The 24,544-nt window shown below is 51.4% G+C and overlaps 1 protein-coding gene across 6 annotated transcripts in view; it reads right to left on the bottom strand.

The window, feature by feature from the left end:
• The window catches only part of LOC111939343 (opioid-binding protein/cell adhesion molecule homolog), a 337,984-nt gene that overhangs the window by 94,322 nt on the left and 219,118 nt on the right, over positions 1 to 24,544 (bottom strand). For 3 of the 6 annotated variants that reach the window (XM_086860992.1, XM_023941499.2, XM_023941498.2), the window contains one exon: positions 12,213 to 12,297. In XM_086860992.1, the coding sequence (XP_086717118.1) occupies positions 12,213 to 12,297 (85 nt within the window). Of the gene's footprint in view, positions 1 to 12,212; positions 12,564 to 24,544 lie in introns of those variants that run through there. The other 3 variants (XM_086860993.1, XM_086860994.1, XM_086860990.1) reach the window with 3 other exon arrangements.

Consider the following 24,544-nt stretch of genomic DNA (forward strand, 5'->3'; position numbering starts at 1 on the left):
AATTGATTATTTAAGGCATATAAAGATTTAGCAGCAAGGTAATATATATACACAGTTGTTAAAGTTTAATATCCATCACACAGCATTCTCCTGTTCTATTAAGTTAGTGTTTAATGAGAGTGTTGTTGCTGTAGGAAACTTTTGGATGGGAGTGTCCAAAATGTTTGGCAACATGCAAGGTTACGAGTTTCTCAAAAGAACAAAAAGTCAGGAAATTCAGAGCCTCAGGTGAAGTGAGGTCAAGCAAGAGGTGGTGACAGAGCCCGAAGCACTCCTAAACCACCTATCTGACATTTTGCATCTCAGCTTTCCCCTCAATCCATGCAATCCCCAACCAAAAAGAAAGACAAGTTGTCAATTCCCTGCTGGACCAAAACTTTCAAACCCCAGCCTGGAACCTTCTGGAATCCCACCAGCCCACAAGGCAGCCTCATCCAACTGGTAGACATGCACAAGCAGCTGAAGTTTGGAGCAAACTTTCCTGAATAATAATGGGAAAGAAATCAACAGAGCCCTGCCATCCCCCCTCCCACGGTACTCGCCCCCAGAGCTGCCTCTCCTCCCCAGGATGGGTCTGAGCCCATGCCCAGCTACCAGTGATTGGGGAGGGTTGGGAAGACTGAGCTCCTTCCCACATAAAGAAAGATAAAACCGGAGATGAGAGACAGAAGCCCGGCATCTGAAAGGGAAAAGATAAATGGCTTCTGAAGGGAAATAACCTGCTGGACTCCATGGGTCTGGCAGCACCCTGCTAAGTGCAGCATCAGTCTTGAAAACCGCTGCAAGCTCAGCAATCGTGGGACAAAGAGCAGGATTCGGAGAGTGAGGCCAAGCAGATGTCAGGGCTTCCTCCCAGAGGGAGCCCAAGGCCCAGGACCGTGTGGTTTTGGCCACCCTGGATGGCTCCCAGGGCTAGGAGAGAGATGGAGCAGGGAGAACAGTTTTCAGTGCACGGAGCTGCTTCCTGCAGACGGCCTGACCCCATCACTGATTTACCAGGCAATAAAAGCAAAATCAAGGAAAATGCCTCAAGTGCACCCCTGAGAGTGTCCAACCTCAGTTATAGAGTCTGGGCAGGCCCCAGCTGCCTCTTAAAAGCTTTTCTTATACACAATGGGTCTGATGTGACTGGGGAAGGGGTCCAGAGATGGCTGGCTCTGGGATGGGTGCCAGAGCATGGCACCCACAGCAAGGAGAGGAGGAAAAGCGGTGCTGCTTGGGAACACCAGAGAAAAAGGCAGCAGGAGGCAGCAGGATGAGGCCAGCACCCATCCTGCAGCAGGCTGGAAAACCCCATTGCATGGAAGCAAAATCAATCCACTCCATCATGGACCTTCCCACTCAGGGCACCACAGGGTGGGGTCTAGAACAAGACATCAACAACTGCACATGTCTACTTCAGAAACCTCCAGAGTCCTTGGTGGCAGCCCAAAATGCCAGTCCTGCAGCACAATGATGCTATGAACAGGCACACTCCTGCACAGGAAGATTCAGGACATAAAGCCAGTTCCCCAAGCTCTCTGTGCCATCCAGAAGGATGTTACCAGCCAGCTGCATCCTGAAACTACTGCAAAAGTGGCTTTTCCTACCAGCTGGGAATGGATTTTACACTGGGCTGGGTCTCAGAAGCAGGGAAACACCTTAGAACTCCCAGCCTCCTTCATTACAGCCATCCCAGACAGCAATTCCCACCTCAGGCTTCCCACTTGCTCCCAGGGCAGCAGCTCCAGCCTTGCCTGGGTCACCTCCTGCTTCCCCCTGCCCACCAGGCTCCTCACTCCATGGTACAGACAAGATTCGATTTGACTGACACAATTTCTCCTTGACAAACCTCTGCTGGCTGTGGCACAGCTTCTTGTCCATTCTAGCTGATCACAAATAATTTTGCATGTTTGCTCCAGAGCTTTGCTAGGATGGAAGGTGAGCGATCTCCTACAATAGTTTCTCTCTCTTTTCCCCACCAACCACTTTATTTGCCCTCCCCCAGGGGTCTGGAGCATTCCCCACACTCTGGGATGAGCAGCAGCAGTCCTGACATCACTCCAGCCACTTCCCTGCAAAGCCAAGCAGGAACAGCATCAGCCCAGGCAATTTATACCAGAACTCCAGCAAGAGAGCCGAGCAAAGGCTGGCAGAAACCCCTCTTAAACAGTTTTGCGGTGGAGTTTACCCGAGCTGCAGCAGGCAACAAAGAAACGTCAAGAGCAATGAGATGAGGCAGGGGAGGCGTCGTAAAAGATAAAGGATTCTTCAGGTATGAGACAAAACCAGCTTTGGAAACCTCGCAGAAGTGAGTTTAAAGTCTCCAGAGGATATCAATTGAGAGTCTGTCACTTGGTGTCAGGATAACTTTCTGGACAGCTCTCGGAGCTTGTTAAGCTCTCGCTTGGGCTGCATTTGAGCTCTGGTGGCAGCGCTGTCTACGAGCACCAGCGCTGAAACCAGAGATGAAAAAGATCTGCTGAGTCCATGCAGCTTTTCCATTATCCCTGCAAAATTCCCCACCATGACCTGCAACAGCCCACTGGTGTCAGGCACAGGGAGCTCAGACAGTGTTGCTCCAAGACACGCTCCCTCAAGGAGGGGATATCCCTAAGCAGGAGCAACACTATGAAATTTGGCTCCTCTCACCCCAAAACAAGGGCTGGGGTGTCCAGGAGGGATCTGTGGGCACAGGGTGGGAAATGCAGGATGAGATGCAGCAGCCCATGTAAAGCAGGTGGCCAAACCAGACGGTCGTAACACTGTCTCAGCATCACAATCTATGGCTCTGGGTAGGAAATAGCCGCTTCCCCCACAGCAATCATTTCATCAAAAACCCTGCAAGACTCCTGCTGTTCCCACTAGCCCTGGATCCCTAACTTTAATTAAGTCCAAAGAGCCTTCCTGCAAGAACAAGGGAGGAGAGGGTGACTCAGACAGCGATGGGACCAGTCAGTGCAATTATCATACAGTTAAGAATATTAATTAAAAACAGCCCTCCCCCCAGTTAAAAAAAAAAAGGCAAACTAATCAATTCTACTTAAAGGAATATATGGGGATGAGGAGAAGGAGCAGGCAGGGTGACGGAGACAGAGATGGGACGCGCTGTGAATGCTAAGAGCTTCCCTCCGTGGCCGCTGCCGCAGTCAGCCCCAGGCCTGGCTGCTTCCAACAGTTACTCCGAGTCTCCTCAGAAATGGGCTCAATCTTTACCTGCTGCCGCATCAGAGCAGCTCCTGTGATCACAGAAAGGACTTTAAATCTCGTCTTTAACTGCCTTGATTGAATTAAATGCAACACCACAGTAAAGCAGGCTCTTCATTTCAGGTACAAGCATGGAGCCCTTGCTCTCCCGCTAACGGCACTCTCCCTCTCTCGGAAATGATGAGTTGCTCATGGGTTATGCTCTTTAAGAAAGGAAAAAAAAAGTCATCTGATAAAGTGGGTTATAAAACCGGTGGTGGTAATAAATGGAGAGCAAGGAGCCTGATGCAAAGCCTGCAGAGAAGGCAGAACCTGCTGTAGGGACACAATATCTGAACCATGATTAATACCTGATCATGGGTGACAGCTCAGGAGCAGCACAGGTGCCACCTGCTACACAGGAGACAACAACAGCAGAGGGAAGTCACCCAGACAGCAGAGGGAGGGTGTCAGGGGAGGATGATGAGTGACTGGCTCCCAAGTGTTGAAGCTGAGGGTGTGGAGGTGCCTGGTAGGCACCTTTGGCTCAAGCACCTGCAGCCCATCAGTGGAGATGCTTCCACCGCTGCAGAGCAGCTGGGATAAAACCCAACCAAGGCTTCCAGGCAGGATCAATCCATCAGGGTGGCCAACCATGGCCTGCCAGTGATGCCCCCACAGCAACCCCAACGAGCAGCATGCAGAGAAAGCCGTGACTCTGTAGCATTCTGCCACAACAGCTGCTTTGACTGCTGGCACCACACGGGACAGGCCACAGGCACCAGGGGACAAGGCAAAGGAATGACGCGATGAGATGGGAACAGCCTTGGTCCTGATCCTCCAATGAAGCTGCTGTCCCACGAGTGAGAGCTGCGGGAAAAGGCATCTCAGGTGCCTGGGTTTATGGGAGGGAAGGGAAAAGAGACTGCAGGAAAGGACTCTGAATGGAAAAAATCTGATGAGAGCACAGCTCTAGCACTCCCAGCTCCTGTCTGAAACTCTGCAGGCCATGTCACTCCAAGCCAGACCTGCAGGGACCAGCACTGCCACAGACTTATCACAGAGGGTGGAGAAGAGCTCAGCTCCCTCCTCTCCTTCCATGTTCATCCTCCTTTCCTGGGACTCGCCTCTCAGTGAAACTGGAATAAAGAGGAGCACGCTCCTATGGCTCCTATGAGCCCCGACACAGAGCAGGATCAGTCACAAGAAGGTGCCCTGGGAGCATAAACCATTTCTTTTTATCAGCCTCTATTATTATCACATTAATGGAACCTTCACTGGCAGGATGGATGCTCAAGTGCCCAGGAAGCACTCGTGGCTCTTTCCTGCCCCTCCACGGGAGCAGGGCACTGTGCCGACAAATCCCCGGGAGAATTACGGCTGGGTTCCAGGCGCAGACACGACTATCGGCTCCTTTTTATGAGTCTTCATTGTTATTACCACCTATTTCTTTTTACATTCCTGCCAAAATACCAAACATTAATCTCCCTCACTCCCTTCAGGCAAAACATGGGTAATTGGATTTATATGGGTTCGAAATTTGTTAGATTTTTATATATATATATTATATATACACACATGCACGCATGCACACACATGGGGAAAATAGAAAAGACACAGTGAGGGGATGCACCATCCCATTGGAACTCAGGTACCTACAAGCTGAAGCCAAACCCCCTGCATTTCTGTGCTGGCTGCTGGCTTTTAATTCGGGAGCTCATCCCTCAATGCTGAACTTCACACACTGAGAGTGGATTTTTCTTTGGTCCACCCTTTGCAATGCCCTGGTTTTACCTTTAACCAATCCCTTCTTCCACCTGACATTTTTCTTTCCCCCTTCCCAACTTTTCTTTCTTGTCTTCCACTTTCTCCCTTCTGGACTCCCCTTCCTCTTCTCTCCAGCTCCAGCCTGGAGGCGACATCACACACAAGCCTTGGCACACCAAGAGAAGAAAAAGCAAGATGTGTGACTTGTCCTCAAGTGCCCCCACTCTGAACCCACCAGCACTGAGTATGGCACAAAGCACCTCATCAGCATCAGCACAATTTGCTGATCTTTTACAGGATGAGAAAAAATATCTTATATTTACAGCTTACACCACAACAGATGTTGTTCTCATTATCTTCCCCCTCCACAGAGAAACAGACTTGGAGACCCGTTTGTATCCCAAGGAACAAGTCCGTCAAGTGAGCATAGTCATGGAAACAACTCATTTTAAGCAAATCTTGGGACATATTCCTAGGAAAACAGAAATATAAAATGTGAGTGTTTTGCACTGATGAGCCGACCTTGAAGGGCTCTGTCAGGGAAGACAAGACCTACATATCAAATCCAACCTACAGTAAACAACCCATTACAGGCTAAAAATTGTTGACAGGGGCTTTGGGGAAATTATTTTTCTCATTAAAAGAAAAAAAAAAAGAAGAAGAAGGAAAAACAGCACATCCTAACCCTCAAAGGCTGCTCACAAGGACAGAGGAAGAAGTGATAGTCACCGAATCAGATATTTCTTATGAACTGTCTGCTAGGCTGCAGTATCTAAAGATTATCACTTAAAACAATATGTCCAGCTGTTGTAAAAAGCATCCGTGGTTTAGGGCTGAGGAATGCGAGGAGGAGGCAAACTGTGAGAACAGTCAGGGGAACAGAGAAACTCTTTGGAAAGCAGGAATGTGAAAGACAGCCACTGTGCCCCCGTTTGGTTCTGCAGTGTTAACACCTAATCCTGTTCCAGAAACAAAGCCCTGAGCTCCTGGAGGAGTGTGCGTGATCCAGGGGAAGGACAGCTATTACCAGGGAGTTTATTATCCTTGCAAAAAGATCTCTGTTCCTTATAGCGCAAGGATTACCAACAGTTCAGTCTCATCCCCAGGAGGTAAATATCACCACTTGGAACTATTTCTGCCTAGTGGAGCTTAAAAACTTAGAGTGGGGGTGGAGTTTTATTTTTTGCTAGACAAGAGGACCTTCCCAGGGCTTGAATTCTGGCCCTGGGAGATGTGACAGTGAGGGTCCCCTCCTCCCTCTGCAGAGCCCCACCAGCTCTCTGTGTGAAACCAGTTTTGTGCAGCAAAGCCCCAGTGTTGTGGCTCCAGCCTGTGGCTGCAGGACTCCCCAGCTCTCAGAGTCCAGCCCTACACCCGCATAAAACCTGCCTGGTGCTGCCTCAGCAGAAGGGCTGGCACAGGCAGCAACCCAAGCCTTGCTGGCTGAAGGTGAATTCCTCAAAGATAGCCCTGAATCTCCTCAAAGCCAGACATGAATCTTCCCCTTGCACAGCAGGACTGTGCTCTTGGAGGAGACAACCAGTGCTGGGGACAGTAACCACAGGGAACACCAACATCAGGGACAATGAACCACAGAGAACACCAACACCAAGGACAATGAACCACAGGGAACACCAACATCAGGGACAATGAACCACAGGGAACACCAACATCAGGGACAACCATCCCCAGGGAAAATGAACCACAGGGAACACCAACATCAGGGACAACCAGCCCCAGGGAACACCAGCCCCAAGGACAATTACCCCAGAACAACCAATCTCAGGGACAATCAGCTACAGGGACAACAAACTGCAGGAAACACCAGTCTCAGGGTCAACCAACACAGGAACAACCAACCTTAGGGACAATGAACCACAAAGAGCACCAGCCTCAGGGACAATCAGCCCCAGGGAAAACCAGCCCAGGACCAACCAACAACAGTGACAACCAGCCTCTCACTGCACAACCTGGGAAGTGACCTCACACAAACCAGCCAGCCCTGACAGGAGCTGGAGACCAAGATTCATCCCAAGAGAAGGACATAAGGACTTAAACCTCCCTTCAGCACATCCCTCCCTGATGCCAGCAAGGACAACAGCATTGCCAGGGCTGTGAGGCTGCTCCAGCCCCACCAAGGTGGGAAGGGGCACAGCGAGGGACATTGGGTACCAGCTCCATGGGCTCAGCACCTGCATTTTGGCAGCATCACTGGTGCAGAGGGCTGGGGAGAAAGGATCCCTCCTGCAACCCCCTGACCTTTCTCCAACCACCCTTCCAGCGGCTGCAATATTACAGTGAAATTAGCGGGCACTGTAATTACAACTATCAGGAGCAGATAAGACAAGTTAAATACCAGCTACCTAGGGAGAAATTATTATGCCAGCCAGGAGGATCCAAATGCCAGAATCCGTGGCTGTAATTTCCCTGAGTCGCCAATTACAGCTCTGCCACGCAGCGAGCTCTACCTTGGAAACGGCAGGTATATATTTAGCTGCTCCAGAAAACTTTTTGGGTAGGAGAGGGGGGGAAGGAAGGGGCAGCAATGGAGCAAGTCCTCACTAATCTGCTCTGTGCTAATCCCCACGCTTTTAGCATTTTCACACAAAGAGTGGTGACTCTCTTCCCGCTCCCCAGCAAGGATTTAACAGCAGAGACGTGGCTGCATTAACACTTCTTTTCTCTGCCAGGTCCATGGCTGCTGTTGCAGGGCGGCAGGTGAGTGTCACAACCCCCATTAACAGGTAGGTACATGGAATATCAGCGGTTTGACTAAAAAAGAGGCAAAAAAAATTTGATTTCCTGACTTCCCAGACCTATGCCTGGAGACTGTGGTCCTGCCGCCTGCTCCTGCTGGTTGTGTTTTACTGAGGTCTCGTCGTGTGCTGGAAAATAGACTGCGGTAGGTTATTACACCAAAAGAAAAAAAGAAGAATCAAAGCAGCATTGTCAGAAATAATTAAAACTATAATTGCAAAAATAAATGGAAGAACAGCATCTCATGATGCTTTATTCGGGCTTTTTATTTTTAATTGGAATTGTTCTCACACTCGCTAATTGACAGAATACAACCAGGCACGGAGTCTTGGATGCGAATGAGCAAAGCTATCCTGACTTCTTGGTCTCCTTCATGGACAGACAGTGGGAGAGGCCATGGGTTCACCAGAAGCAGACAAGCCCAGGGGATTTGACTTGAAACTCTGCCCTTATATACAGAGATGAAGCAGCTCTGTATTATTTAGTTTGGAAAAAAGCCTAGTTATACCTGCCTTAGCATTGCCTATGAGTACCCATTCCTGTAATCATCACTGATAAACCACTGTTTTTGGGTCATTTTATAGATGGGGAAACTGAGGATGAGAGCAACAGAGGGGGCTCCTTAAGTCCTGGTGTCCCTGCAGAGAAAAGTCAGCACACCCCATCTCCCAGCAAATCCCTTCAACCTCTAAAACACACTCTCTCCCTTAAAAAAAACCCCAACAATATTTCTTAAATACAGATTAAACTATAAAGCCTTGAAATTTTGAGCAGCTGGTGGTTTATGTCTTTATGAACTGTACTGATGGCTGCTGTAAAGGTCGGTTTGCCGCCGGCACAGCGGGATGATCCTGTTTCCATCCCCATTTTAACACCGTGGGAATATTTGCCACAGTTTCCCCTTCGGCTCATGGAGATGCTTCCACCACTGTGGTGCAGCTGAGATAAAACCCAACCAAAGTTTCCAGGCAGGATCAACCCATTGGGATTGGCCAACCATGTCAGTGATGCCCCCACAGCAACCCTAGGATGAGTATCCAACGAGCAGCATGTGGAGAAAGCCAAGACTCAATGGCATTCTTCCCAAAAACAGGAACTTAATCCTTGTTTCAACATCAAATCCCAGCTGGGAGATTAAAAAGTGACCATCTCCAACATCCCTGGTGGTTTCCAGTGTGCTCCTTGTTCCAATCTGGTGAGTAACATGAGTTACTCCTGCCATCTCAACACCTGAGTTTTGTGTTCCTGAGTCAGGGAAGAGGCGGTTTGGTTTTATTTTTAACAGTACACAGAGAATTTCCATACTGCCTTTAGTTCCCGGGAGAGGAAAGGTGCCTGAGTATTATGGGAATTGTTTGCTCTTACAATAAAAAGGAATGAATTACCAACAATCTCTGCTTTAAACGGAAATTATTTGTTGCTGATCTAAGATGACCTGCAAGTTGCCTGTAGATGGAGCCTGAGTTTCTGCAAGGATTATGCTGAGCCTCCCTCGAAAAAAGGGTGGAGAGCTGGAAATGGAAGCGCCCAAAATCCAATACAGAAAACTCACAAGCAGTCTGAAAATCAGAGAATAGCCAGGTTGGAAGAGACCTCCAAGATCATCAAGTCCAACCCAGCCCTAACACCTCAACTAAACCATGGCACCGAGTGCCATATCCAGTCTTTTTTAAACACATCCAGGGATGGTGACTCCACTGCCTCCCCAGACAGAACAGTCCAATACTTTATCACCCTTTCTGTAAAAAAAATTTTCCTGATATCCAACCTATATTTCCCCTGGCACAGACTTAAGACTTTTAAGAAAAGCCTCCAGGTTTCCTCCACCACTTTCATGCAGGTCTGCTCACTCTCCCAGCTCCTTTCTGCAATTCAAGGGGTGGTTAAAGGACTTATCTTGGAAAGCAAAGAGCTTCCACCAACCCTTCAGATGTAAGGGAGATGTGCAGGCTCAGCCCATCTCACAACCAGGAGGAGGGAGAGGACCTGGACATCCAGACCTAGCAGGACTGGGGCTGATTCTGCAAGATCTACACACTGGAGTTAAAGCTCTCGGTTTTCCCAAGCCCAGCTCCTTGGGCAAACCTGGGTTTGAGCCCCAAGTGCTATCTGTGGGGAGGACAGAAGAGGACACCACCACCTCTTCCTACAGGTGCACAGGAGAAAACACCACTTAGCAATAGCACCACTCACTGGGAAAGACTTCCCAGGGCACTTCTCCCTGCCTGGCTCTTTACAGGAAAGCACAACCTGCAAATAAACATCAGCCATATCCTCAAGATGCTCCACCTTTGTCCTCCTGCTTTCAACCCCCCACTGATGCCACCTCTTTGGCTTGCTGTGTGCAATTCCCTGCCCATCTCCAGATCCCATGGAAAGATGGAAAACTGCTTGCCACCCAGGGGCTGCAGAGGGGCAGCAGCAGGGAAACAGGGAGAGGAGTGAAGAGAAGAACCACTGGGGAACATCAGTGCAAGAAAAGATGGAGCAAATGGGAGCTGGAGGCAGAAACCTGCCTGCAGCAGGGGAAAACTGGACTTGAGGAGAAGAGAGGAAAAGATGCTCTGGAGAGCCTGGGTAGGAGCAGATGCCAAGGGGGGAAATGGATAGAACCAGGTGCTTTTGGTGTAGGAGCTTCCCCTGTGTGTCAATATTTGGGGAAAGCAGAGTTTCTTATGGAAATGCTAAAATCTCCCACCACTCCTGGGCTGCTTCACAAACATCCCCTCCTGCAAACAGCACTGAAAAGGGGAGAGAAGCTTAGAAATAAAAATAATAAATTAATAAATAATAATAAAGTAATAAATAATAATAAATTAAATAAAAAAAAGAGGAGATCCAAGTCAGCCCTCTGCTGGCAGCAGGCTCAGCTGGACTTGCAGGGGCTCCCCAGGGAGCAGGCACAGGCACCCATCCTGCTCTGACCACCACCAGCATCACCTCTGAGAGCCCCAAAGGCCACACTTCACTATGGAGACAAATTCCAACAGCCAGGGAAAGAGTGCCAGGGCCAAAGGCACCTCCCTGGGGGATTGTCCTTCTTTTAACTGCCTTGCTCACACAGCTCAGGTTAATCATCATTGCAGTTCAATTAGGGAGAGCACAAGAAGACAGAGCCCTCCGCTCTCCAGCTGTGCCACAGTCCCAGGCGCACGGGGTGATGACAAGCGTGTCCCAGCGGGTCCCTGGCAGGGACCAAGGAAAAGGGACAGCAAAGTCTGGCAGTGGCCACGGTGGGAGGAGGGCAGACAGGCAACCAACACCTCCCTCCACAGCACGGAACCCACAGAGCCTCCAGCCAGAGCCCGATTCCCATAACCACCAAACTCTTCCCCCTACAAATCCCACCTCAGCCACGGAAAGCTGCCCAGGTGAGCACAGCACCCTCTGCTCAAAGCAGCAGCAGCAGCTCCTCAGCCCAGTGCAGGCTCGGCTGCTCACGGAGAGCGTGACAGGCTCTGCTTGTGCCATCCCCACACCTGGCTTTGGGAAGAGCAGCTGCTCTCTGCTGCAGCCCTGCTCCTCGGGCTCTGAGCGAGGGAGCAGCCAGCCTCGGGTGAGGGGCACACGCCGCTCGCTGGTGCAGGGAGAGCAGACAAACTCCTCCGGGCTCTCTTGCTCCACGCTCACGTCCCACCATCCCCGAGCTCCCTCCCCAAGTCCCACAGCTCCCGGATTAACCGGCCCAGGTCCTCCCGGGGCTGCCTGGAGCACGCACAGCACAGCCCAAAACCCCAGCCACGCGCTGCCTCCCCACTGCCCTCCAAAAATAATCCTGGGCTGCTCCCTGCTCGTCTGGCCCGGCTGCTGCAATGCCTGGGGAGAGCTGCTGTGCTACCTGGGCAATGCACCGCGTACACCTGTAACTCATCCAGGGAATGAAAGGGATGCTCGGCTGTGCTGTGCGGCACGGGAGTGACCCATCTGCATATCAGCCGCCTGTGTTTCTCCTACAGCAAACAACGTACGGGAAAGCATCCATCAGAATTCATAAGATGCACCCCTGGAGTAAAAGATTGATTTGATATTAACGGATTCGTGCGGAGACTATAAAGTGATTGAGGCAAACGCTGACACCTCGGAGGCATCGCAGCCCTGGAAAGCCGCTGGCAGCGCAGGCTGGCACCGCTGCCAGGAGCACGGACCCCTCTCCCCTCCCACGCAGGGACAACTTCGGGAGTGTCAGGCAGCACTAACTCACTGTCTGCCACCTAAACCCCTGTGTCGTCTCCTCGTCTGGCACCCGCAGCCCCCCCAGGAGGTTGCCAGCCCCGCGCTGCAGCCCGAAAAGCACCGGCGCATCCGTCCCTCCAAAACAGCTCCAACCGGGTCACCCCACCACGACGGCGACAAGCTGCCACCCACAGTGTCCCCTGCCACCACGGGGACAAGCCCCTGGGACGCGTGCAAAGTCTCCAGCTGGTCCCAGGACCCTCCGGCAGCCCCGCCGGGCACAGAGCATCCCCAGAAGCCGCAAGCAGGACCCCCCCGTCCCCCCAAAGCCCCCGTCCAGCTGCTCCTACCTGAGCGTGGCGCTCTCCCCTTGCCGCACTGTCACGTTGTCCATGGCTTTGGGGAAGGTGGCATCTCCGCTGCGCACGGGCACTCCTGCGGGCACAAGGAAGAGCAGCCTGAGACAGAGGACGACCAGGCACCTCCAGGGCAGGGCCAAGCACCCACCGACCCCCATCCTGGGCAGCGGGGACTTTTCCAACAGGCAAAAAACACACCCGACAAGGCGAAAAGGGGGAAGGGGTGGGTGGAGAGGAGGGATGGGGGGGAGCAAAACCACCGGGGCGAGCGCTGCGGAGCTCCACGGAGATCAGGAGAGCCCCCGGCAAGGCTGGCTGCGAGCGCTGAGCCTGCCGAGCGGCATCGGAGGGAGTCCCGCTGTCCTCGGGCGAGGGAGGAGGACGGGAGGGCCGGGGGGAGGAGGAGGAAGAGGAGGAGGAGAAGGTGCGGAGCACGAGATGAAGGTCACAGATGTGTGGCTGCTGGAGACGCTACTTTCAGCTGCAGCTGGGCAGGCGCTGCGGAGATCTGGCATCAAAAGTTTATAACCCACGGAGGAAACGTGAGTGTCTGTGAAAGGAAGGGGAGGGCGGCATCGGCACCGGAGGGGGGAACACAGCGGGCCGGGGCTGGGCTGTTCTCCGGCTCTTGTGCTTTTGTTTAAATCACAGAGGGAAAGGAGAATTAAAAAAAAAAAAAAATACAAAAAAAAAAAAAATTAAAAAAAAATATATATATATAAAGCTCCCAAAATCCCGGTTCTGTCGCAAGATCGAAACTTCCCCGCGGAGCTGCAGGCGACGTCCCCGATGCTCCTCGGCTCTGCCCAGAGGGTCCCGGTGGCTGCTCAGGCTCGCAGCGGGGCGGGGGGGGCGCGGGGGGGCGGCGGCGGCAGCACCCCGGCCCCGGCCGGCAGCATCCCCGGGGTTGTCATGGCAGCGGCTCCAGCGCTGCCCGGCGCCTCGGCTCCCGCACGGCCCGAGCCCCGCACACGGGCGGGCGGGCGGGCGGCAGCGGGGCGGGATGCGCAGGAGGACACGCACATTAACCCCTGCCGCGCCGCGCTGCCACGAGGGACCCCCCCCCAACCCTTCACCCGCTTCAGCCCCGCTGCAGAGGGGGCTGTTCTCGCACCACGCACCCCCGAGCCTTCCCCACGGCCCCTCAAGAGCAGCAGGCTGCCCATACCCTCACCCACACCGGCATCTTTCCCCACATCCACTTGTTGATGCATATCCCTGGGGGGGACTGGCTCTGCTTTTCTCTCCCTGTGAGAAACAGGGTCCTGTCCCCACATCCTTGCCCCATGGGACGGTGTAAGACAGCTCCAAAGCTTCTGCCTCTCCTGTCCCTGCTCACTGACACTCAGACCCTCGAATTAGGAAGCCCAAGGCCTTTCCACCCCACCACTCAAAACAGTAAATTTCAACAAATTTCCTCCTCCAAATTTCCACCCACAGACCACCATTTATCTCCTCAAAGAGCAGCTGAGGCCACCAAGACCTTGGTGACCATCCAGACAAATCTTTTTCAGAAGAAAACTAACCCTGTGCTGCCAGTGTTCCTCACACACAGTTCCTCACACCCAAACCAGGCTGGACCTTGGCTGGGTGCTTCCTCCAAAGGACATCTCCCTCCTCTACTGATGGATCCCAGGGAGTCTGTCCCTTCCAGGGGCTGGGGAAAGGAAACAGCCACCAACAAAGGAGTTTCAGCTAATTCAGGACCCTGTCCTCATCCAGAGATCCAAACACAGCTGTTAGAACAGATAAAAGGGTTTTACAAGGTGTTTTCAGTGATGCCAAGTGCAATTTTCAGCAGAGCGGGTCCCTTGTATGTGGCAGTGGGACTCAGTGACCTTAAATCCCACTAGCCATGGGCTGGCACTGCAGAGAAGGGTGTTGGAGCCCAGCACCAGAGGGATGCTCACTGCAGCTTGGATAACCAGGACAGCCTGGGAGCCCAGGGAAGCACAGAGAAAGGCAGGGCTGAGTTTTCCATGAGAAAGCTCTTCAGCTGCTGGAAAGTTGGTTTAACCCTGAACGTGCAGGTTGGCTGCTTCCATGCCAGGGATTCTTTGAGAGGGGGAGAATGGGAGAGGAAGGACACTCTGTCTCCTTCCTGAGCTGCTCCACTCTGGCACGGAGGAGCTGTGTCTGCTGGAAGAGAGGGAGCAGCAGGAGCCAGCACAAACCCATGGCAGCCCCCAGCAGTGAGACCACAGGCGCTGCTGAGCCTCACCCAGCAGCAGGATTAGCTCCAGGGGACAAGGATGCTGCAGGGACCACAAGCTCTGCTGGGTAAAATGGTGTTTACCCCTTGGGATAGAAGCTGTAGACGTAGAGTGCGTGTAGCACAAAGCCTGCCAGAGCCAGAGCAATCCAGGAGAGGGAAGATTTATAGGGGAAAAAAGCCTGTCTGCCTCACAAAGAGACTGAGATTCTGAGAGAGCCATGGATCCACGAACAGATGCAAAGGCAGGGAATAAATGGACAGACAGAGCTGCTACAGACAGGTAAGAGGATATGGGGCATCAGGGAGGGCAGAGAGAGAGGGCTGGAAAAATAATGTGATCCATATTTTTGTAACTGGGTAGGGACCCAACAGCCTGGAGTGGCTGTGCAGGAGACCTGGCTCAACCACACTCATCCCAGAGGCCACTTTGGGCACCCCTCAGCGCTGCAGGCAGCCAGGTCAGCCTCTCCTGGCTTGGTGTTCTGGGCCACCCCATCACAGACATGTCCCAGTCCCACTGCTGGGGTTAACGGGACCTCCCCAGTGACTGCACTGCCATCAAATGAAGGGAGCAAGATGGGATGTGGGAGAGAAAAGGGCAAGGGAAAAGAACCTGAAATCCAAGAGGCTGCAAAATTTGTGTGAAGCACAAACTCAGCAGACAGAGAGGCAGAGGCACTTTTGCACCGACACAGTTGCAGACCTGAGGTTGCACAGGGTGGCTTCAGTTCAGGTCCATGGCTAAAAATATCGCCTTGCTGAGAGGGACTCAAGGCTGGCACAGGCCCTGGGGGCACCAGGCATATGGCAGTGGCGGATCCTGCTCCTCACGGTGACGTTAACAAGCCCTGACCTTCTCTCATCATCCCAGAGGCTCAGAAAGAAACTGAGCCGGCAAGGACGAGTCCCTGCACCTCCCAGCCGATTGTCAATCTCAGCTTTTATTAGTGGTGCAGTTTGGCCTCCCTCTCCCTCCGAGATTTCTCCCTCGTTGCTCTAATCAGGAGCTTGCAAATGTCAGGAGTACAGGCCTGGAAGTAATTAGTGAGGGACCAGAGCCTGGGGGCCGTGAGGCAGCTCAGCCACAGCGCTGCTCCAGCATCCTACTGGGAAGCAGCCTGCAGCCACTGGGACCTACGGATGGCCACCCTGGGTTTCACTCCCCAGCCTCATTCCTGCTCCCAGGTTATTTCCCCTTTCTCCACACAGCTCAGGGCACAGTGAAATGCTCACTGTGCAGCAGGGAGCGAGTCCAGCTCCCTTGGGATCAGTGCAGTGAGGGATGGAGTGACTGCAGTGCCACTGGGACACTGCACACTTGGCCAGCAAGTGCCACCTCCTCCTCTGGGACATTGCCTCTTCCAAAAGAGATCCAAGGACCATTTCTCAGTCGTTTTAAACCTCCCTGGGTAGGGAAATGCAAGGAAACATGGACACGGCTGCACCACTGAGATGTGCTTGTTTCACCCTAGGACAGCAGCTTTTCCCTCAGTGGGCACAACAAACCATGTGCTTGTCACAGTCCTCAGCAGCCAAAGAAAACTAAATCTTAAGGCAAAGATAAGAGGAAAGATCTTTTTTTTTTCTATTTTTTCCCTTTCTCTGAGGCGAACTTCACTGTCTTTCACCCGTTCAGCTTTGTTCAAAACAGAAGGGGTTAATGCTGCACCCAGGAAAGCAAAAACCCAGCAGAGCTGTAGGGAAGAGCAGTCCTTGGAGGCTTTGTGCTTGTTTAATCAAAGAGTAATCTTTGCTCCCAGGGATTCGCCCTCCAGCACCAGTGGAAGTGGAAGTTCTCCAGATCTCCCTCTGGAAACCCCAGACAAGATTTTTCGATGACAACAGCTCCTCTCTGGTCCCAGCTGGCAGACAGCCTCTGGCCCTTTTTTCCCCAAACTGGGCTCTTTAAAGGCATCTCTCTCCTGGGGCACGGGGAATTTCAAATCCTGAGCATCTTGGCCACCTGACCTGGCCAAGGCATGTGTGACACCTCCATGGTGAATGTGGAGCTGTGTCTCAGTACCCTGCACCATCCAGATGGTGTCTGGGCTCAGGGCTATAAGATTTTTAACTAATTTCTTTCCACACTATTATCCCCTCCTCCCTTTCCTCCCACCCCCTCTTTCTCTCCCTCCTTCTCTCCATCTGTCCCTACCCCTTTCTTCTCCACCTTTCTCTTGCACACTTGCAGCTGCTAATTTTTCCCTGGCATATTTGGCAATCCATCCCGACACCTCTTCCCCCACACCCCGCCGCCCCTGCTTCATGCTCTTCCCGTTTGCTGCCCAATATTGTCATTTCTTCACCCAAAAGAGACGGCATGAGCACAGGCAGGAGGAATATACACCCTCCCCATGCAGGGAGAATCACATCTCGCTGTCCTGGGATAAAACTGAGCGCCTATCAGTTTGTGGGAGGGGGTACAAGGCAAAGCATCATCTCTTTCCCAGGTGGAAAGCCTTAGGAATGGGATTCTGCACTGACCACTGACCACTGCCACACACACACCTCCCCCTCTCTCACCTCAGCCTCTTCTCAGCAGAATTTATTTATCCCACTTAATTTTTCCAGTTGTTTTATCTTGTTTTATCTTCACACTAAATCAGGCTCTCTCTGCAAACGGAACTTTTATTTTCCGTGCTGTTACATTTAATGCTTTTTATTGCATGAATTTAGCAAAAGACAAAAAAAAAACCCCAAAAAACAACCTACTGAGGTAATTGTGGGAAAAAAATGTGACTTGTTCTTCACATTGATCGTGGTGCTTGAGCTCCAAGGGCAGAAAATCCAGACTGGAGGCTCAAGCTCCTCACTGACACCTGGCTCAGGGCTGGTTTAGCAGTCAGTGCCCAGGCAGCCCCTCCAACACATGCCCAAAATGCACACACAAATCCTTCCCTCTTCCATAAAATCCCCCCAAGGCCACACAAACGCAGCCTGGAGTCAGGATTAGAGCGTGGGAAGGCAGGTCGTGGTTGAGCAGGACCCACAGCCCAGGCATCCCTGGGGATTTTAATGGGATTACTCTACACTTAATGCTCAGCCACAATCCCCAGCTGAACCCCAGCATATGGCACCTTTAAAGCGTGTGTAAACCTGACAAGTGAAATCCAAAACGGAGGCAGCTCTGCAGACACCCACCTGGAGCAGTTTGAGCAGCCTCCTCCTTACACCAAATATTAAAGGAATAAAAAACACCAGCTCTGAAAACACCCAGCGCTGCTCAAGCAATGCTCTGAGGGGCTGGGACACCCAGGGGCAGCAGAACCATCACAACAACACCCTAAAAGCTCAAAAAACACAGATTTAATTCTTCTGTAGCATTTCTGACAACCATCCAGAATGGTTTAGGGTTTTTCAATTTTTTTTTTTCTAAGGAAAGCAAAATGTTAAGATTTTCTTCACGATGCCAAGATTTTTTTTTTGTTGTTGTTGCCATTTCTGATGGTATTTAGTGCATTTGGGCAAATTTTCAGCTCCTGTGCAGTCCTTTTCCCTGAATACCCAACTCTAGAGGGAAGGGATGGGGGGGCATTACAGACATGTGACATTTTGCTTCATTGCCAAAACATTTCCATATCAAAACAGCCAAAGTTCAGGCTGCTTCACCAAGGATGCTGTCTTGGAAAAAAACCAAACCAAACCAAGCAGCACAACAAAAACCCCATCACAGTGCAGTCTCTGTCAAAGAGATGCTTCCAGGAGCCCTGTCCTAAATTTCCCACATCCCTGGGAAGCAGTGACAGGACAAGGTTTGACCTTGGGCAGGTTTAAATTGGATATTAGGAAGAAATTCCTCCCTGTGAGGGTGATAGGAACTGGCCTTTTTCAAGATGTGGGTGCCCCATCTCCATAAGGGACTTGAAAGGACTTCCAGTGCCACCCCTGCCATGGGCAGGGACACCTTCCCCTATCCCAGGGGACAGGGGACACTTCCCAGCCTGGCCTTGGACACCTCCCAACATCCAGGGGCAGCCACAGCTTCTTGGGCAGCGTGTGTTTAACAGCATTTTCCATCATTAGCACCAAATGAACTCTCCATGGGACAAGGTGTGGAGGCACAAACACGTTCCCAAATTAGTCCAGGAGTAGGAGAAACACCAGAAAAGGGGATCTGGACCACAGATGCTGAGCCTGGACATGAAATATGCATTTGAACCCTACCAGCCATTACAGACTGGAAATGGAAAGCAGGATCTGGGATCCACCCTTGCATCTACCACGGTCTCACCCTGGCCATGGATGCACAGGGAAGGTGTTGGAACACTCAGCTTCCCCCACCTGCCAAGTGGAGCAGGAATGCCTCTCCCCTCTCCTGGGAACATTACAAGGCTCATTTCATAGATGCTCACAAAGTGTTTTGTGAGCTCTGCGCTGAACTAATAAAAGAACAAATAAATAGATATCACATCTCCCCGTTTATCCTGTTTCTAAACACGAAGCCATGGTGTAGCCTCAGGGCTTATTTACAAAATACAGAGATGCAGGAATGATCAGAGAGCAGCTGTGCCACCTACACTCCATGCTGGAAAAGGGAAACACCACGCTCTGGGCTGTCCTGGGAGGCTCCAAACTGCATCCCCAGCACAGGTGAGAGAAAGGAAAATCCTGTCTTCCCATCCTCCTCCGTGTGTGCTGCTCTTTTCCACACCTGGATGGTACCAGAGCCTCTCTGTTCATGGAGCTGGCTGGGTTAGCACCACCAGCTCCTGTGGTCAGGGGCAGCAGGACCAGCAAATCCATCCCTGTGTGATGCACACGTGAGGGACTGCACACCCTGGAGCCTGCTCACACTCAGGGCAGCAGGGATTGCCTTCCCAAACCAAACCTTTTATATCAGCAGAGCAGCCAAACCAGCAAAATTTCAAGATAAAGAGGGAGGGAAGGGAAAAACATGCCTGACTGATTCCATAGAGATAAAGGGTGCCTTGAAAACTTGTATTCCTCTGAAGGAATGGCTTGTGCCCTGCAGCACTTGTGTACCCCCATCCCCTCCAACATGGTCCTCTCAGCTTGGGCAAGAGAATCCCAAATGGCTCCCACCACCACCCAGGGCAGCCCTGCCCTGCCACTCGTTTTTAATGCTGCCCAGGAAATGCTCCAGGCCAGGCTGGACGGAGCCTGGAGCAACCTGGGAGAGTGGAAGATGTCCCTGCCCATGGCAGAGGGTGGGACTGGATTATCTGGAGAGTCTCTTCCAACCCAACCCATCCTGGGATTTTCACACCTGCACACACACCCACTCTCCCAAACCAACCAACACAAACCAGCCTCCAGAACATCTCTTTTCTCTCCCTGTGAGAAACAGGGTCCTGTCCCCACATCCTTGCCCCATGGGATGGTGTAAGACAGCTCCAAAGCTTCTGCCTCTCCTGTCCCTGCTCACTGACACTCAGATCCTCGAATTAGGAAGCCCAAGGCCTTTCCACCCCACCACTCAAAACAGTAAATTTCAACAAATTTCCTCCTCCAAATTTCCACCCACAGACCACCATTTATCTCCTCAAAGAGCAGCTGAGGCCACCAAGACCTTGGTGACCATCCAGACAAATCTTTTTCAGAAGAAAACTAACCCTGTGCTGCCAGTGTTCCTCACACACAGTTCCTCACACCCAAACCAGGCTGGACCTTGGCTGGGTGCTTCCTCCAAAGGACATCTCCCTCCTCTACTGATGGATCCTGCTGGGGCAGCTCCTGGGAGCTCCCAGATCCTGCCTGTGCTGCTTCTGGAAGCAGTAGGAAGAGGCAGGAGGGCTGGGAGCAGAAGGGAGCTGGGTGAGATCGCTGCAGAACTGGGGAGGAAATTGCCCTGTTCCCCACTCCTCACCCCTCCCCACTCCCCTTGTCTCCAGGCACTGCTGGGCTGCTTTGGCAGCTGTGGTATGCAGGAAAAGGTCTGAACACTTGTTCTCAACCTGTCTGAACTACCCGGGCTGCTCATGCTGCAGGTCCCAGGAGAAATAAAAATTCTCAGTATTTTCAGTCTTCCCCTCTGTGGCCAGTGCAGATGATGTTTTTTCACCTTTGAAATTCCTTCTTCTAAGGGCTGAAGTGAGGGGGAGAAAACCATTAGGTGAGGGAAGGCTCTCGGTTCCTGCAGGCTTTGGAAAACTTCCCTGAGAGTTTGGTGGGAGCTGTGGGTAAATTCTGGTGCAGGTCTGTGCTCTCAGAGGCAGCAGAGCTGCTCCCTGCATGTCTCACTGCTGATTTATTCCCAGTGGTATCAGGCACAATGAGATAAATATGCAAGTGGCAAAGCTGGGGTGTGGATGGGAACATCTCCATCTTCCTAGGTCAGCTCTAATTCATCTGTTTCAGTCAGCCTGGCCTCAGCCATTCACTTCTGACTCCAACCCAATTCTCTTCAAAGCCCGGCTCTGCCTGGATGCTGGGATTAAAATCTAGGTTTGCAACAAACAAAACTGAGAGTGTTTTATGAGGAAGAGTAACCTTGGGGGAGGGTTTGACTGCGGTTTCAAAGGCTGAACAAGGTTTCTGTGCACAGCTCTGACTGAGTTCTGCTTGCTGTCAGCAATCCCTGCTATCTCCAGGCTGCTGACAAGCCGACAATCCCCCATACCGCAGGAAGGAAACAACCTGCAAGCTGCAAAGCCACTATCCCGTTTTGCAGAGAGAATGGCAAAGTAGGAAAAGACAAAGGAACCCAAATACCTCAGGGAAAATAAGAGAGCTGCCTACAGCTACCCTGGAAGCCCCAGGTCCCTCCAAAGCACTGTTCCCAATGGAGATATGGCTTGGAGCAGTCTAGGTTGTCACCAGGAGCTGCTGCTCCACAAACAACCAACCCTGAGGCTCCTTCTTCCTTAAAATCCCTTTAACCCCCCCCAATTCAAACAAGGACACACAGCACTTCAAAATCACCACTGCTCCCAAAACAGCAGGCACTGGGTCCAAATGGATCTTCCCAAGCTGGACAAGGTGGTGCAGGACACCAGGGTGACCCTACTCACCCCCAGGGAAGAGCAGGAGAGAGCAGGATGAGCCAGAGAAGCTCCATCCCTGCATCTCCTCCCGCTCCTTGTTATTAAAGCCGCCGTTTGTCATGTTAAGCAGCTGTTCTAACATAAAGCAAAACTATCAAGAAAAATATGAGTGTTGCAGATGGGCGGCATTTTCTTCCGAACTGCTTTATTTTTATTTATTTGTGGGTTTTTTTGTTGGTTTTTTTTTCCTTCCCATCTCCTTCACCCTTTACAACTACCCCTGCTATTGCAGCTGGCTCTGACCATCCTGATAAGCAGCCGCTCGCTCGCTTCTTCTGGTTTTTGCAGGCTCTTCTATTCATTGTTGTTTCTCTGTCGCTACAAATTGGCACTTCTAAAGAGATTTCCAGGCCAAGTATTAACCCCCTCCGGAGCCCAGGCACATAAACACACACGTTATTTGTCAAACGAGAGGAAGGCAGTGGAGCTGCAGGGAAATTTAAGTGACTTGTCTGAAAGAGCGGCGAACAGCGAAGGCGGAGGGGCTGACAGACGTTTCTTACTGCCACAGGACCTGCTCCCTTCCTTCCAGCCCTGTCTGCAGCCAAACCCCTGAAATCCTCCCTCTGCCCCATAAATCAGCAAACTCAGCTCCCTTTCTGAACTAAAAACAGGACCCTGGAGTCCTGACATCACACAGAACAAAATCAGGTTTCCACTCATTGCAAATTCTGGTCGAAACTCCTTTTAGGAAAAAAAAAAAGTTTTATAGAGGTTTTTATTTATTGTCAACTCCTGGATGATAAAATGAGGCCGCTACAAGCCCTATTTATTTCCCACCCTCGCAGGAAATGGAGGGGCTGAGATGTGAAACAAATCCAGAGCTCCAGCACTGACCCTGGGCTCGTGCTGGTTCGCAGAGCGCTGGGTGATTATTTTATAATAGCTGATAGCATCTGTGATTTAATGCAGCTGTTAGAAATTAGCAAGGACTCCATCGAAAGCGTCCCAGTCACTCACGATAACAGGCTAATAAATCATTCCCCCAGTGCTCCGTGGCATTTATGGTTCTATTTTAAAGATGCAAAGCATAGATCCGGCTGCTCTCCTGGATTTATTTTTATTTATACTTTTAATAATGCAATTAAATAAATAAATTTAGGATGTTGTGACTCTGTTGCCAAAAATGGCATCGATGAGAACTTCCCCTGCATGACTTCCCTTCGTTATTTTCTCCCCACTAGCCAATTAAAGGGAAAACAAATGGCTCCAAAGCTGCTCCAAGATATTGTTTCCGATGCATGGGGTGAAAAATCTCAGACCATGGAAATCCAAGGGAAGCAGAAAGAGAGATGGGGGAGGAGAAGGAAAAGGTGGGCTGGCTGTCACTCTCCATCCAGATTTCCTCCTGTCACACCTCAGTCCTGAACATCTAGAGGCAACATTTCATGGATACCTACAGGAATACACTCACAGCTGCCCAGTCTTCAATCAGCCAGCAAACACAGCTTTATTAATTCCTTATGGGGTGATAATCTGGAGCATTCCTTATGCTCCTAAGTAAGCAGAAAAGCAGCAGATTCCCTGTATCTCTCTACTCCAATCTGGGTGCTTAAAAACCTTCCCTGGCATGGGATGCCTGACCCCAGAGCAGGAGGAGGCTGTCCCGAGGCTGCCTGGCCAGCCTGGCTCTCCACTGAGCCACTTCAGGATGGAGCACACCCTGCTCTGCCTGCACCTTTCCTACCAAACCCAAGGGAATTGTACCTGAAATGGTTCATTGTGCTCCCCAGAGAATGGCCAAGGCAGGTGGGAGCACCCCCAGGGAGAGGCAGCTCATTGAAGTGAGCCCCAAATCCTTCCTTCTCTCTTCGTTTTCACCTTGCAGCAACACACTTTGGGACACTCTTGTGTCCCAAATGGCTCCATAAACTTCACAACGGGTGCACCAAGGAGCAAAGCACCCATCACTCTGCTCACCATCCTCTGGGATCCTCCTGCCTCTGCCTTGGCACACTCGTTTTTCCACCTGCCAGAAACCAACATGCACCAGCCTTCAAACGTCTCACTGATGGGGCTGGAGCAGAGCAGAGCCGAGTGGGGTCTTTAGAATTGGGAATTCAAACTCAGAATTGAGAGGAAAACCCTGCCATTCCCCAGGCTTGCATGCCAGGGAGAGGTCACGATGCATCTCTCCTGCTCTTCCCCCTAAGTGAACTCCCTGAATGCAGCGTGTCCCGGAATCCAACAAAACCCAACACACCATGGACAGCTCCAGGGTCACAGCTCCTTTCAAAGGGCTTCTCTGACAGGGTTCACCAGGCTGGCTTTGCTCAGCCACTTTAGAGAGAAAGGGGGAAAACCTTGGGAGCAGAATTGGGGCTGGAGGTGCCTTCACTGACTCCCAAGGGAGGCTCATGTTGGTTCACATTTTGAGCTTTTGTGGAGGGTTTTTTTTTACATTCCTTAAAAGGAGCCTTGTCGTGTATTCCCTCACAAGCCCTGTGAGCCTGACAAACACACAGACATCCTTGGTGGTTTTCAAGGTCAGCTTCACCCCTGGGAGCTTTCCATCACTTGAAGACCTGATCCATCCTGAGTCCTGTGTGGAGAACCCTGACCCAAGGTGAGGAGCAAGCACGCCAGTGCCTCACCTCAACATTACCACCCTCCTTGCTCTCATGCCTTAAATCCCACCAAAATATTAAAATAAGACTGTTCTTTCTCCTTCATCTGAGAGTATTTTCAGTTAATAAGGAGAAGGAACCAATTTATTTCTCGGTCACGCACTAAACTCTGGTCTTAGCAAGTTTAGAGTAAGCCAACACCCAATAAAGTCTGCACAGACTTCACTGGAGCTGAAGCAGATCTCTGCTGGGTCCATTTAAAATGTTCCAAGCATTTCCATCATATCCTTACTTTTAAGTAGAGTTACAGTCAGAAAAATTACTCTGCATACATGACCCCAGAGGTTTCATATTTCTTTTCCTGTGATGACAGTTCCCAACCAGATCTGCTTAATTTACAAGTTGGGAGATAGGGTTGCTTTCCCCCCTCCTTAAAACTGCCAGCCCTGCAAATTCCTCTGGAATGGAAATAATTGTTTCTCCTCACCAGCTCTGCCACTGGAGTGCAGGATATACAGCCCTGGGCATAGCTCCCGA

The sequence above is a fragment of the Cyanistes caeruleus genome, chromosome 23, assembly GCF_971803275.1.
Source record: "Cyanistes caeruleus chromosome 23, bCyaCae1.hap1.1, whole genome shotgun sequence".
NCBI lineage: Eukaryota > Metazoa > Chordata > Aves > Passeriformes > Paridae > Cyanistes > Cyanistes caeruleus.